Source organism: Fundulus heteroclitus, unplaced genomic scaffold (genome assembly GCF_011125445.2).
Source record: "Fundulus heteroclitus isolate FHET01 unplaced genomic scaffold, MU-UCD_Fhet_4.1 scaffold_251, whole genome shotgun sequence".
NCBI classification, from domain to species: Eukaryota; Metazoa; Chordata; class Actinopteri; order Cyprinodontiformes; family Fundulidae; genus Fundulus; species Fundulus heteroclitus.
Window position 1 is genome coordinate 61,948 of NW_023396662.1, and position 12,801 is coordinate 74,748.

At 41.2% G+C, this 12,801-nt stretch overlaps 1 protein-coding gene and 1 long non-coding RNA gene across 12 annotated transcripts in view; one reads left to right on the forward strand and one right to left on the reverse strand.

The window, feature by feature from the left end:
• Positions 1–861: 861 nt before the first annotated feature.
• On the reverse strand, positions 862–6,231 carry LOC118559246. The gene is made up of 2 exons (XR_004928719.1): positions 5,407–6,231; positions 862–1,287 (listed from the first exon to the last, which is right to left on the reverse strand). It is a non-coding gene; the product is annotated as an uncharacterized LOC118559246 (long non-coding RNA).
• The window catches only part of eps15l1a (epidermal growth factor receptor pathway substrate 15-like 1a), a 137,587-nt gene continuing 130,091 nt past the window's right edge, over positions 5,306–12,801 (forward strand). For 9 of the 11 annotated variants that reach the window (XM_036129921.1, XM_036129914.1, XM_036129918.1 and 6 more), the window contains exons 1-3: positions 5,306–5,410; positions 8,878–8,919; positions 9,031–9,120. In XM_036129921.1, coding sequence (XP_035985814.1) covers positions 5,384–5,410; positions 8,878–8,919; positions 9,031–9,120 — 159 coding nt within the window. In that variant the 5' untranslated portion in view covers positions 5,306–5,383. Of the gene's footprint in view, positions 5,411–8,877; positions 8,920–9,030; positions 9,121–12,801 lie in introns of those variants that run through there. The other 2 variants (XM_036129920.1, XM_036129924.1) reach the window with 2 other exon arrangements.

The following is a 12,801-nucleotide window of genomic DNA, read 5'->3' on the forward strand; positions in this document are numbered from 1 at the left end:
ATAGGGAAATTGGTTAATTGATAGGTCACGTTATTCCAACTCCAGATGTATACATCAAAACACCCAACGAAAGGCACCTGAGGTAATTGAGGATGACTCTTTATTGTTTCTCTAGCTGGTTCATGAGTCCAATCACATAACACCTCGTCTCGGTTAAACATGGGTTAAGATGTCCTTGTTGTAGCATACATACCATCCCTTTATCAGCAGTCTCGCATAGATCCAGGTCATAGGTGTAGTTTGTCTGTGGGCCAAACCAATCACCATCCAGTTTCAAAAACCAATACCCCTGTACAGTCACTACGGGCAATATATAATAATGACATACAGTAGTATTATCGATCCAATGTCCTTCACACATAGTAGCATTACAATAGGTCTTCTGTGGTTCTAGTTGTAACCACCTTTTACTACTAATGTTCCATAGTTGTCTCCATTCCTGGAAATTTCCGGTAGTAACCACACGCTTAAACTGTTCTTGTTGTATGTGAGTGTGCATCATTTGTACGTTACATACCGTCCAGTTCAAAGCTACAGAAATGTTCGTTAACACTTCTGCCGTCGTGTTCCACATTTTTATTTGCCAGTTCAGTTCTTTAAGGAAGATCTTTGCAGTTTCCTCCTGTGATGTTACAACAGTAGGCATCCATAATCCAACCTGATGAACAGCTCTTGATGCATGCTGTCCAGTGTTTAATAACATAGTTGTTGTTTCTTTATTGTCAAAAAGCGTTGGAAACACTTAACACAGTACCTGTTCCACCAAGCAAAGTGTCCCACCATGCACGTTTCGTCGTAGTGCATGTTGGCAGAGGAGGAGAAAAAAAAAAAAAACTTTCCAGTGAACTTTATTTGTTATTGTCGATTGTGCCATTTGTTGACAAGTGTGTGCAGCAGGTGCAATTTGAGTGTGTGTCTTCTTACACGCTCGTTCTGTAGATGATTCATATTGGCACAAACCTCTCCTTGAATCCACTTTAACGTTACATCCCTTGAAGACTACTGGTATGCTTCCTACATGCCACCGAGAGCATGTGTAGTCATCCTGGATTCCGTTGCGCATGCTGTCTCCCCATCACAGTTGATACGGCTGAACCACTTCTTTCAGGATCCGGCCAGGTGCTTCTGCTCAACAGATGTGTGCCAGCAGGACCATGGCAGCGAGGACACGGAGGATGATGGCCCCAAATCCTGCACCAGCCCTGTGGTGCCTCCCTCTGTTTGGGACGTCCACCATCGCGCTGTCCCTCGGGTCATCCAATCAGCAGATTCCACGGAAACATGGATCTGAAATCAAAATTAGTACTGCTATAAGACAAAAGAATAAAATTAGTTTTCTCTTACATAACATTTATCCATTTTTTCCTCCCCTGAGTAAAATACTGACACTGTTGCATCATTCCCTTGTGAAATGATTTCAGCTGGTCTAGGTGGACCATTTTTTTTTTGTCTCACCCAAACTTTGGCTCCTGGTTTATCTGTTGAGCCAAACACCCCTGTTCCTCTTACAGTGATGTTAGTGGGGGCAGCCACCCCTTGAACCTCTGTCATTTCACAGGGTTCCACTAGCAGTTGTGCTAGTTTTTCTTCTTTCTCAATTACCAGGGATTTTCTCCTTGATAATCCCCATCAATCACTTTAGCTTGTATTGTCATTAACAGCTGAGGCCTGCAACTCCACAGGCCCGGACATCATATATCCCAATGACACAGCTTGTTGTATGGCTTTCTTAACCAAATCTAATGCTCTTTGCTGTGCTTCTTCCCAAATAAAATGTTCTTTTTCAGGCACTTTTCAGAATTGGAATGACCACATCCTTGTGCCATAAAATGCCTAATGTTTACACAATGTATAAACAAATGTGTAAATAAATGTAGGTGAATTTCATGCTGAAATATTTTTAACTCCTGTACTAAACATTTACATGTACATTAATACATTTTCCATTCAGATAAAATCACAAGTTTTATTGTTTATTTATTTTTACTCTCTTATGCACACATAATCCCGAGCGGTTTCTCAGTTTGTCAAATGCAGAGACAGAAAGTCTGCCCCTGGAGCAATGGGCCTATTATTCAATTGGGCCAATGCTTGCATCAATTTAGGCTTCCAATCTGTTAAGTCATGATTATCAGACACACATTTTTTTCAAAAATTCTTTCAACAGTCCATTCACTCTCACAATCAGCCCAGCAGCCTGCGGATAATATGGAATGTGATAAATCCATTCGACATGTCGTTCTTATATCATCAATTGACCAATTTGTGATCCGAATTGGCGGGGCTCGGCCTTCATCCTAGTTAAACTCCATCAGATCCGTCAGATCAGGGTACAAGTTGCTCCTACTTCTATCTTTGTTCTTTCTTTTCCTCTTTCTCACTCTCCTTACTTTCACCTCTTTGCCCGAGGATTCCTCAGACTCTGACACCTCAATCTCAACCACCTTAGCAGGTTTTCTGCGCACAACAGACTCAGATTCTTCAGCAGGTGGAGCCGATGTTGTGGGATGAATCGTCTCTAGCAACAGCTGAATCAAAGAATTTAACGGGTCCAGTTCAGCACCAAATCCTGCACAGTAAACTTTTAAGCCTCTTCTTTGACACATCTGCCTCGTCAGCCTCTGCACACACTCCTTTAATGTTAACCATGGTCCAGAGATTACGGGCCAATCAGATACATTGGGACATGTTGCTCGTACTGCCTCAGACCACACGTCAAACAATGATCTCGCCTGAAATTTCTCACTTCCTGCCTATAATTAGCATTTACATTCCCATCAGTGCTCAGACCACCAAATGCCATGCCATCTCTGTGATCTATTTCGATCTGTTCTGCACCTTCATCCAGCAGTCGAGCCACCCATAGATCAGTGGGTTCGCCCGGATGCTGCCTTAATTTTTTAGTGATATGAGCAACTTCATCCTGCGAGTAATCTTCTGTTATGGTCCGTGACACTGCCGGCGGTTGCGGCTGTTCCACCCATTCCATAACAGGTTGTCCCGCAGCATCAAGTACATCATTACCTTGAGAATCTAGCCGCTGCCGGAAGGCTGGGGGGATATGCTGCTGCTCTCTTCTCCTTCGGACGACGGGTTTAACCCCCAATGGAGGGAAAGGACGTGGATCTGGGGGACCTCCAGAATCACTGTCCTCCTCATCGTCCCACATATTACCGTCCCAGCTTTCGGGATCCCAACCAGGGACATTCTAAAACGCTTAACGTGAAAAAGCTTAACGTGGTTTAATGTACCTAATCAACGATCAATGATCACCAAATTTCTCTTTCATATTGCTCCTAATAAGCACATAAAACTGTCAAAATGTCAAACCCAAAGTCCAATTATTATGGACGTTATCTAACATTAAGCGTTTCTTCTTTTTCAGGCACTTTTCAGAATTGGAATGACCACATCCTTGTGCCATAAAATGCCTAATGTTTACACAATGTATAAACAAATGTGTAAATAAATGTAGGTGAATTTCATGCTGAAATATTTTTAACTCCTGTACTAAACATTTACATGTACATTAATATATCAACAATGGACAGGCAAGCAGTGCAGAGAGGACAGAATGGGAGCAATGTGCTCTCTCTCTCCTCTGTGTTCCGATTAAAAGCTGTGCTGCAGCGGTTTGCGTTAACTGAAGACCCGCTAAGGATGACTTACTGGCACCAAGCAAGGTATAAAAAAGAATCCAGCCAAGTTGTAACAAAGGCCTGAATTTCTGTTTAGAAGTCATCTTTTGACAAGATGCCTTTTATTTGGGCCAATTGCCTCAGGTAAAAAACGCTGATTTCACTACTGCATAGATCCCATCCAGTTTAGAATCACTGTCTGTTTTAAAACCAAGCTCGGGACAATAGGCTTTCTATAGTCTGTCAAACATCTCAAATCTATGCAGGAGGAAGACCAACTAGTAACATTAGGTCTAAAAATCATCACCTCAGTCTTATTTTCATTCGAATTAAAAAAGTTAAAAGCCATCTATGCTTTTAATTCCTCAAGACATTCATTTAAACTTTGCATGCTGTAGTCATCCTCCTGTTTTTGAGGCACATAAACCTGAGTATCATCAGCATAACACTGAAAAGCAAGCTTATGCTTTCTAAAAATGGAGCCAAAGTGTAAGCAATACAGGCAAAATAGCAGAGATCTTTTTAGCTTCATCTATTACCAAGCTCTTTTGTTGGCGGCCCAAGAAAAGGACTCAGAGTCTTAAGTTCTCAGAAGCCAAAGTCTGATTTATTTTGGACTCTATCAACGGCCTGTACAATAGGCGGGACTTATGCATGCAATGAATGTGATCTAATTGGCTCTATAAAAATAGTGTGGGCAGGCCAGCTTCCGCACACATTCATTCAGGGGAATATACAAGAAAAGTTGTGTGTGTGTGTGTGTGTGTGTGTGTGTGTGTGTGTGTGTGTGTGTGTGTGTGTGTGTGTGTGTGTGTGTGTGTGTGTGTGTGTGTGTGTTGGTCTCAGGTGTGTATCTGCAACAGATCAGAGAAGAAGACCTTGAACCTTACTACTCTACTCCTCAGCCCCATAAATAATGTCTCAATACAGAATAATATAACGTTGAATACAAAGGAAGTGTCCAATGAACATGAAACAAATAAAATTAATGCTATTACACAGACTAACCAGTATATGTCTAAAAATAATTCAAACATAGTTCATAACTATTCAATACCTTTCTAATATTGATTCAAACATAGTTAATAACAAGTAAATGACTAATATAGCTTTTAACACAAAAGGTTAATTCTAACTGGTCCAAGAATTGAGCCCTGTAGGACCCCTAACTGATCAGAGGAGGATATGCAATCATTGAGTTGAGCACCAAAAGTTATCTGAGCCAGACACAATCTGAAGCCTGTAATGCTCTAGCCTTGACTCCTACACAAACCAGCTCATCACAATGTGATGGTCCGCTGTATTGAAGGCAGCTGCTAAATAAGAGTACCATGATTACACAGGTTCCTGAATCTGTTAGTGTGAGGGATATGAGGTATAGAGGGATGTCAAAAACACTCAGCAATGCATAGTCTGTGCAAAGAAGACGTTGAAAGCGCCCATTGTTCTCCAGAAAGGCCCCAGTTAGTTATAAACGATTTATTCCAAAAGACAAAAGAGAAGCGAAATAGGTCCAACATTTGATAGCAAAGTGGGATCAGGCCATAGCTCGGATTAGTGCGTGCACTGTTGTCTGTTTAAAAATAAACCAAACGCGACAGAGGACAAACTATTGTAGTAAATACAACCTCCTCCTATTCTATCAGCGCATTGTAGGATTCTACAAATTAAAGCGGTTCCACTAGGAGGCGTGTCGCTGGGCGTCGGTCGGACCGGAGCAGAGGGGAGGAAGCAGCAGCAGGAAGATGGCAGCTCTCACATCTCTCACCCAGGTAACGACGCAGCAGTTCCCCCATCATCAGACTTTGCTCCGGGCAATAAGCAGCGGCGCTGCGAGACAGAAGCTGCCATAAATAAAACACCAGCATAAGTGGAGTTAGCGAGAACCCCTTAGCGGCCTGCAGATAAAGCTGGTGGCAGCGGGCCTGCTGCTGTCCCGTTAGGTAGCGGCTTGGTTAGCATCCACTGACACAAAGTCCGCCTTCAGCTGTTTACCCACGTCTGGCTGAACGGAGGCGCTGCTGGGGGCGCCGTGAGGAACAGGGCTGCCATAGACAGCTTTTACGACGCCAGGCCAAAGCTCAGGGGCTAACAGTGGAACTGCTGGAGCTAGCGTAGCCCAGGCTTCAGATGCTAGGTTTGAAGGATGGAGAGGAGCATCCCAGGAAGGGTTAAATGTTGGGATACTGATGGGCGCTCAGTGCTTTCACGTCCTACCAGGAATGTTTCAACGGCGATCAGACTGAGGGTCTGTGTCAGCTCGGTGGTGGGACGTGTGGAAGTTTCAACCTGCTAGCTGCACTTGCTCCTAGAGATGAAAAACAAAGGCAGAAAACGATTGAAAAGCAGGTCAATAACGCCTTCATGTGGGCGAATCTAAGAAACGGCGGACGCGATGCACGCACGTTTCATCAGGTCATAACAGAAACAAGTCCCTCAGAACATCAACCAAGACTTTCTAAAGGGATTCAGGATGGTTGTCATGCTTATTAATATTAATAACATTAATATTCATGACAGCGTTTAGAAGAATTAGAACTAGCTGATTTTTTACTCCAAATTGTAAATGGGTATAAAAAGGCTGACATGGGTGTTACAGAGGCTGCAGTGTTGAAATTAGATCTGCATGGAGCTGGTTGCTTCTGCTGCTGCTGCTGCTGTTATGTGTTCATCCAGCCGGGTCCTCTGTTTGCTGTCAGGCAAAAAGTTTTCAGTCACTGCTGAACACCAGGCAGTTAAAGGTGTCAGAAAACATGAAGCCGCCAGCATAAGCAGGGCATTGGGGTTTGAACGATGAAGGGAGCGTGCACACAGGGCTCTGTAGAAGCATTAATCCTCATTTCATTCTCACATTTGTCACATCACAATGGCAAACGTCTGTGTTGGGATATTATGTGATAGACCAACACAAAGCACCGCAGGACTGCGAAACAATAAAGAATCTTCTATCCTGTTCCACCTCTACAGTTATGTGCTATGTTGTGTTGCTTAACCACCGGAGGAGCGGAGAGCTCATGATACTGGTTGTTGACCACATCTGTCCGTTGCAGTTCTGTGAACTTACTTAGACTAAATCTGTTCTCCTTCACTCTCAGAAAGTAGCGTTTCTGTTGGAGGGACGGAACAGTCATTGATTTTTAACGATTACATGGTCAAATTTAGGACCAATATATGGTCAGTATGAAGAAAACTATATATAATTACCATGCTACCATGTCAAACTTATTGTACCAGACTGCTGAGTCTGAGACCAGTGAAAGCGAGGATGGCAAGTGTGACATGAATCTATATGCTGGACCTTGTGATTGCACATATAAGGTTTGCTGAAGAGGATTTGGTCCTTGCTACAAGCAGAAAAAAATACTGTGAGCATAGTGCCTTGCCTTCAGCGACCATTGGCTCATCAGTCTCTGAGCTCGCCACATCTGGCCTCTGGGGGTTCTGCTCGTTCCTCCAGGCTAACCTGCTCCAGCTCCTTCAGATTGGAGGGTTTTCTCGTGTGAAAGTCCAACCACAGATTCTCAACTGGTTTGAGGTCTGGACTTTAACTATGCTATTCCAACACATTTACATGTTTCCCCTTAAATCACTTTAGCACTCTGCATCGTTACGCTGTCTGTTGTCAAATTCTAATCCACAGCTCATTGCCTAACATCGGTGCTCCCTTTTCGCAGGGTTTTCCCCACTGACCCATTCTTTGGCATAAATGCTTGTTTTTTTCTTTAGCTACTCTTACTTAGGGAAATTGTTCTAAGATCCTGATTGATTTTTTTTTTTATTGGAGCTGAATATATTTATTTGTAATTGTTTTCAATACTAGATTACATAGCACTGCTAGGATGCAATATCTGGTCTAATACAGGAGGCATTTCAACATCAGTCCATTCACACTTGTTATGTTATTGCATGCCAGTAAAATTTTTGCTCAGTTGGGTGGTCTCTAAAAGCCTACTATGCCCGCCAGAAGAATATGTAGGGAAAGCCTGTCCTGCCCGCTGGTGGTGGCTGCAATGCACCTGACAAAATGTACCTAAAAACGCCACAAAAAAGCCACAACTCTAAAGCAAAGCCTATATAATGTTAAATTTAATATGTTTTACTGGTAAACCATCATAAAATTAGACCGCATAATACTGTAAATATTTTCATATAGGACAAAACATGCCTACCGTACAAAGTCTTGCTGAGCCATTGGCTAAATTTAGGGTTAGCGAACCATTTTGGTTAAATCTGTTAGTTTTATGTTTACCGTGCAGGAGAATCAAGAATTAAGAGTTCTTATATCATTATGTCACTGTTTTATCAAATGTTTATTTCAGGATCGGGAGAGATCGGCAAACACAAATAAGGACTCAAACACTGTTTCTGTTAGAATATAAGGCAAACATTTATTATTCCCCACAGAACACAGCAACACAAAACAGCAAGCACTTTGCACACGCAAAGTAGAAAGCACTTAAAGCCTGGCAAGCTTTCAAACAGGCATGTTGTTCCATCTCTTACCATGGTTAGGACTGGGAAGTCGGTCAGTCCGGTTAGAGAGCAATCCACGCGGCCGGGCGTCCATTCAACCCACGGCTGACTTCATTGACTGAGGGCGGTCCCCTCCTTTTTATACCAATAAACAAAGTATCAGATGGGAGCGAGAGTGGCCACTTCTCCCTCCCATCTGAGCTGTTCGTCCCGTTTCCAAAACAAAAACCGTTCCCAGCATCTCAGCAGTGTGTGAAGCAAAATAATATTGCAAACTCAGATAATAGCGCAAATATAAGCAAAATAAGGAATACAGAATTAGTCTTTCCCCCAACACATTGTCATAGGTTCCCACCACAAGTTAAAACAAATTATAGCACAATAACACATGTTGTTCTTAGTTTTATGTGAGCAACATAACAGACACGAGCATATATGTTGCTCTTAGTTTAAAACTAACCAGTTTTTCCCAAAATACATTGTCAAAGAACAACAATAATTCTTTAATATGTCAGTAACCATGATGAAAGTTTGGTGAGACACTAGTTCAGAATTCACATATATCACGTAAACGCCAAAGAAAGACATCCATGGAAAACAACAAAAAAACATCACCCAGCATTTACGTACATCTTGTTGGTTTATCATGGAGATTACTGATGGCACATTTCGTTTTGAACAAAAGGAGAAACATATTACATGTTGTCTGCACATGTAGCTTTTAGAGCGTAAATGTGGTTATTGACTGCCAAAACATTTGCCTTAGGTGGGGAGCGGGAATCCTGTTTATGAGAACTTCTACAGACAGGTAAGATGATGAGCCCACACACATCACTACCAAACTGCTTTCCTACTTCTGAAAAATAACAAGGGGTAGTTTACGTGACTGACTAAAGGTTCACTGCATCCTTTTCTTAAGGTGGACCCTGACAATACCGGCAGGGTAGGACCAACAGAAGCAGCGCTGTTCCTCAAAAAGTCTGGACTACCTGACAGCACTTTGGGAAAGGTAGGCTGCTTACACATGGGGAGTGTATCAGTGCAGTTAATGCTCATCAGTCAGCACCCTGCACAAACAGACACTTTGCTGAATCTGCTGAGACTAAACATGTTACTTGACTCCAGCCTAGAAGAGTTTAATATCAGGAGAGTTGATTCTTCTGAATGAAACCCCATTTCTTGGGTGCTGTACCTCGGAGCGTCTGCCATCTTTCTGAAACAGCTGGTGTGGGTTGTTTGATAGAAACAAACACAGCGTTGTGTGGTGAGGCACTGCGCAGCTCAAAGGTGGAGCTCAGACCAACAGCACACCGTCATTTGGCTGTTCATGTCCGTCAAGCTAATAACAGCTAGCTAGGGCTGTCACGATCAACAGTAAATTAAATAATTGCACAATAACTTTTAATTACGTGATTAATTAAAATAAGCTTGATGATTTGTGTATGCGTGATTGCTTTATTCCCCTTGTGTTTCCCTTTCCTCTCTCTGAGACAGCATAACTAAAGGTTTCAGTCTGCTCCACCGGTGTCTACTCATCTCTCCCTTCTCGTTTCCTCAGTGTAGGAGGAGTTAAATATTGTGTCAGGTAGGCACATGGTCAAAGTTCAGCATGAGAACCTCTTGAGAGAGAGCCAGATAAATGCTAGTTTGAAAATAGGATTGGTGTCAAAGCCAAAGTCGACCGCTGCAGTTTTTGACATTTAAGCCATATCATGGCGGCCAACCACTTATTCTATCTGAGCCGTTATGTCGAGGGGATATTCTTGTGTTATTATGCCTTTGTGTTAGTTGAAAAAGGTCTCCAAGTTACAATATTATGGTTTATCGCGATAATTTTTAGGAAGATTTATCGTCCAGCAAAATTTGTTATCCTGACAGGCCTACAGCTAGCGTTAGCTTATTTTGTCCAGGGGTTTACTACTTTAATTCAAATTCAATTTAAATATACTTTATTGACCCCAAAGGGAAATTAAATGTTGTTGTAACTCGCCGCAATTGACATTTAAAGTCATTAAATGTGATTATCGTTGGCATTTAAAATGCTATATTGTTTTCTAAAAAAATAGTTAATAAAAACAGTTTTGTCAGATATATTATACCAGATATAACTGATTCAGCGTGTTTGCGAGGAACCAAACACGCTGAACTGGTTCCGGTTGATCGTAAAGCCGTATGTTTTTACAATGTTCGGGAAAGAAGCTTGAGGCGGAGAAAGAGCTAAAGAATAGGAAAATGCAAATTTCAACAAAAGTAGGTGGAAAACAAGGAATTCGGGACATGGCTGCAGCCTGTCGACGGTAAAGATGACGAAGGATTTTGATAAACTCTTCTCAACCCACTATCCTCGCACTCGGTTCCGTGTCTGCTCGCGCGCTTGACCTGCTCCTTCCACGCTCAACACCAGCTGTGCGCTCGCTCAACTCTGTCTGTGCACTCGTGACTTCAAAAACTGTCCACCTCAACAGCCAATCACGGACAGGTTTCTTTCCATCCAATCAGAGTCTGGCTTGCAAATACTGCATTCAGATGGTTTAAATCAAAATGCTGCCGCTTTTAGCAGAAATTACTAGGGCTGTCAATCGATTAAAAAAATTAATCTAATTAATTACATACTCTGTAATTAATTAATCTAAATTGATCGCATATAATCTTTGCTGTGAAAGTATTTAAAATATTTAAATTCAAATGATTCAATGAATAATCAGCATTAGATACATTAAAGTGCTGTTTTCAACAGCAGACAAACTGAACTAAACAGATGCCAATGTCAAACTGAACTCACGTCAACAGGAGACGTCAACTGAAATAATAATAAAAAAGATAATCTGAATTTAACAGACGTCAACATATTCCAATCTACTTTTTAGGCTAATTATACATAATTTAGACCTAGTGCTATTTTAACAAACAAGCATTTTATTAGTTGTTATCTCTTATCTGATGTTTGGCACTTTGTTTTACCTCATGTTAAAGTGCTCTTTAAATAATGATGACATTCATGATGATTATGATCAGAATAAACTTTTGCATCACCTCCCAGAAGCTGGAAAGAAAAGAGACAAAAACATTTTTGCCTAAATATTTTAGGCTAAAATATTACACTTTTTATTTGTTTTTCTTGGTGATGTTTAGTAATTTCTGCCAAAGGCTGCAGCATTTTGGTTTAATTCATCTGAATGCAGTATTTGCAAGCCATACTCTGATTGGATGGGAAAAAAACTGTCTGTAATTGGCTTTAACAGCCGAGCAAGTGCACAGCTGGTGTTGAGCGTGAAACGAGCAGGTACGCGCGAGCAAAGTAGCGCGCGAGCAGAGATGGAACGCACCGCGAGGACAGCGGGTTGAGAAGAGTTTTTCAGAATGTGCCAGACCGGTTTTGAGCGTTGACAGTTGTTTCGCTGCGCGCTTGGATTGGTTCCTGCGCGCTCAAACAGCAGGCAGGAATATCGCTACATAGTTGAGCGGCAGCGCTGTCTTCTTCTCTGTCTTCATGCGCCTCCCCTGTGACTCTTTGGCGCCCCCCAGGGGAGGCGCGCCTCACCTATTGAAAACCCCTATACGACATTGATTAATCTGCGTTATTTTTTTTAATCCATTAATTTTTTTTAATTAATTAATCGAAATTAACGCTTTATTTTGACAGCCCTAGAAATTACTAAACATAACGGTGGGATTGAAGAAAAAAAAAACAACAACCAATAAACAGTTTAATATTTTAGCCTAAAATATTTAGTTTAAAATAATTCCTTGAGTTACTAAGTGAGCTATGAAAAATGTTTTTGTCTCTTTTCTTTCCAGCTTCTGGGAGGTGATGCAAAAGTTTCTTGTGATCATAATCATCATCATTATTTAAATAGCACTTTAACACGAGGTAAAACAAAATAATATCAGATAAAATGACTTGGGTAAAGAATCAACAGTTTAAAACAACAATAATAATAATAATAATAACTTGATATCAAACATTATAGAACCAGCTGGCACAGCAGAAGTACCAAGAAAAGTTGAGAAAGATAAAATCTCAGTAAGGTTGAAGGCCAATGAGTGAAAATAGGTTTTAAGACAGGTTTTAAAACTGGACAGTGGAGGGGCCTGTCAAATGTACAAAGGTAAGTTGCTCTATAACTTAGGGGGACCCAATAGAGAAGGCTATGTTCCCTCTAAGCTTCTGCTCAGAACTGTGAATGACTGAGCAGTTGGTCAGCAGACGTGAATGAGCAAGCAGGGGTGTAAAGGTGAAGGAGAAGCTCATTTAAGTAAGGTGGGCAAAGCTGTTTAAAACCTTAAAAACAAACAGAAGTTCTTTGAACTGAACTCTAAGATAAACAGGCAACCAGTGAAGGGAGGCCAGGATGGGCTAATGTGCTCTTTTTATGTTTTTCCATTAAAAGGTGTGCAGCAGTGTTTGAACCAGCTGCAGACATTTGAGTGAGGACTGACTGATTCAGAGATAAAGAGAATTACACTAATCCAGCCATGATGAAATGAAGGCTTGGAGTAGTGTTTCCATATTTTTTGCCTTAAAAGAATAGGTTTTACCTTTCCTTTGTTCCTTAAATGATAAAAAATGACTTAACTGCGGTCCTTTTTTTGACTGTTAAGTTTTAAAAAATTATATATATATATATATATATATATATATATATATATATATATATATATATATATACACAGTGTACGATTTGCAAAA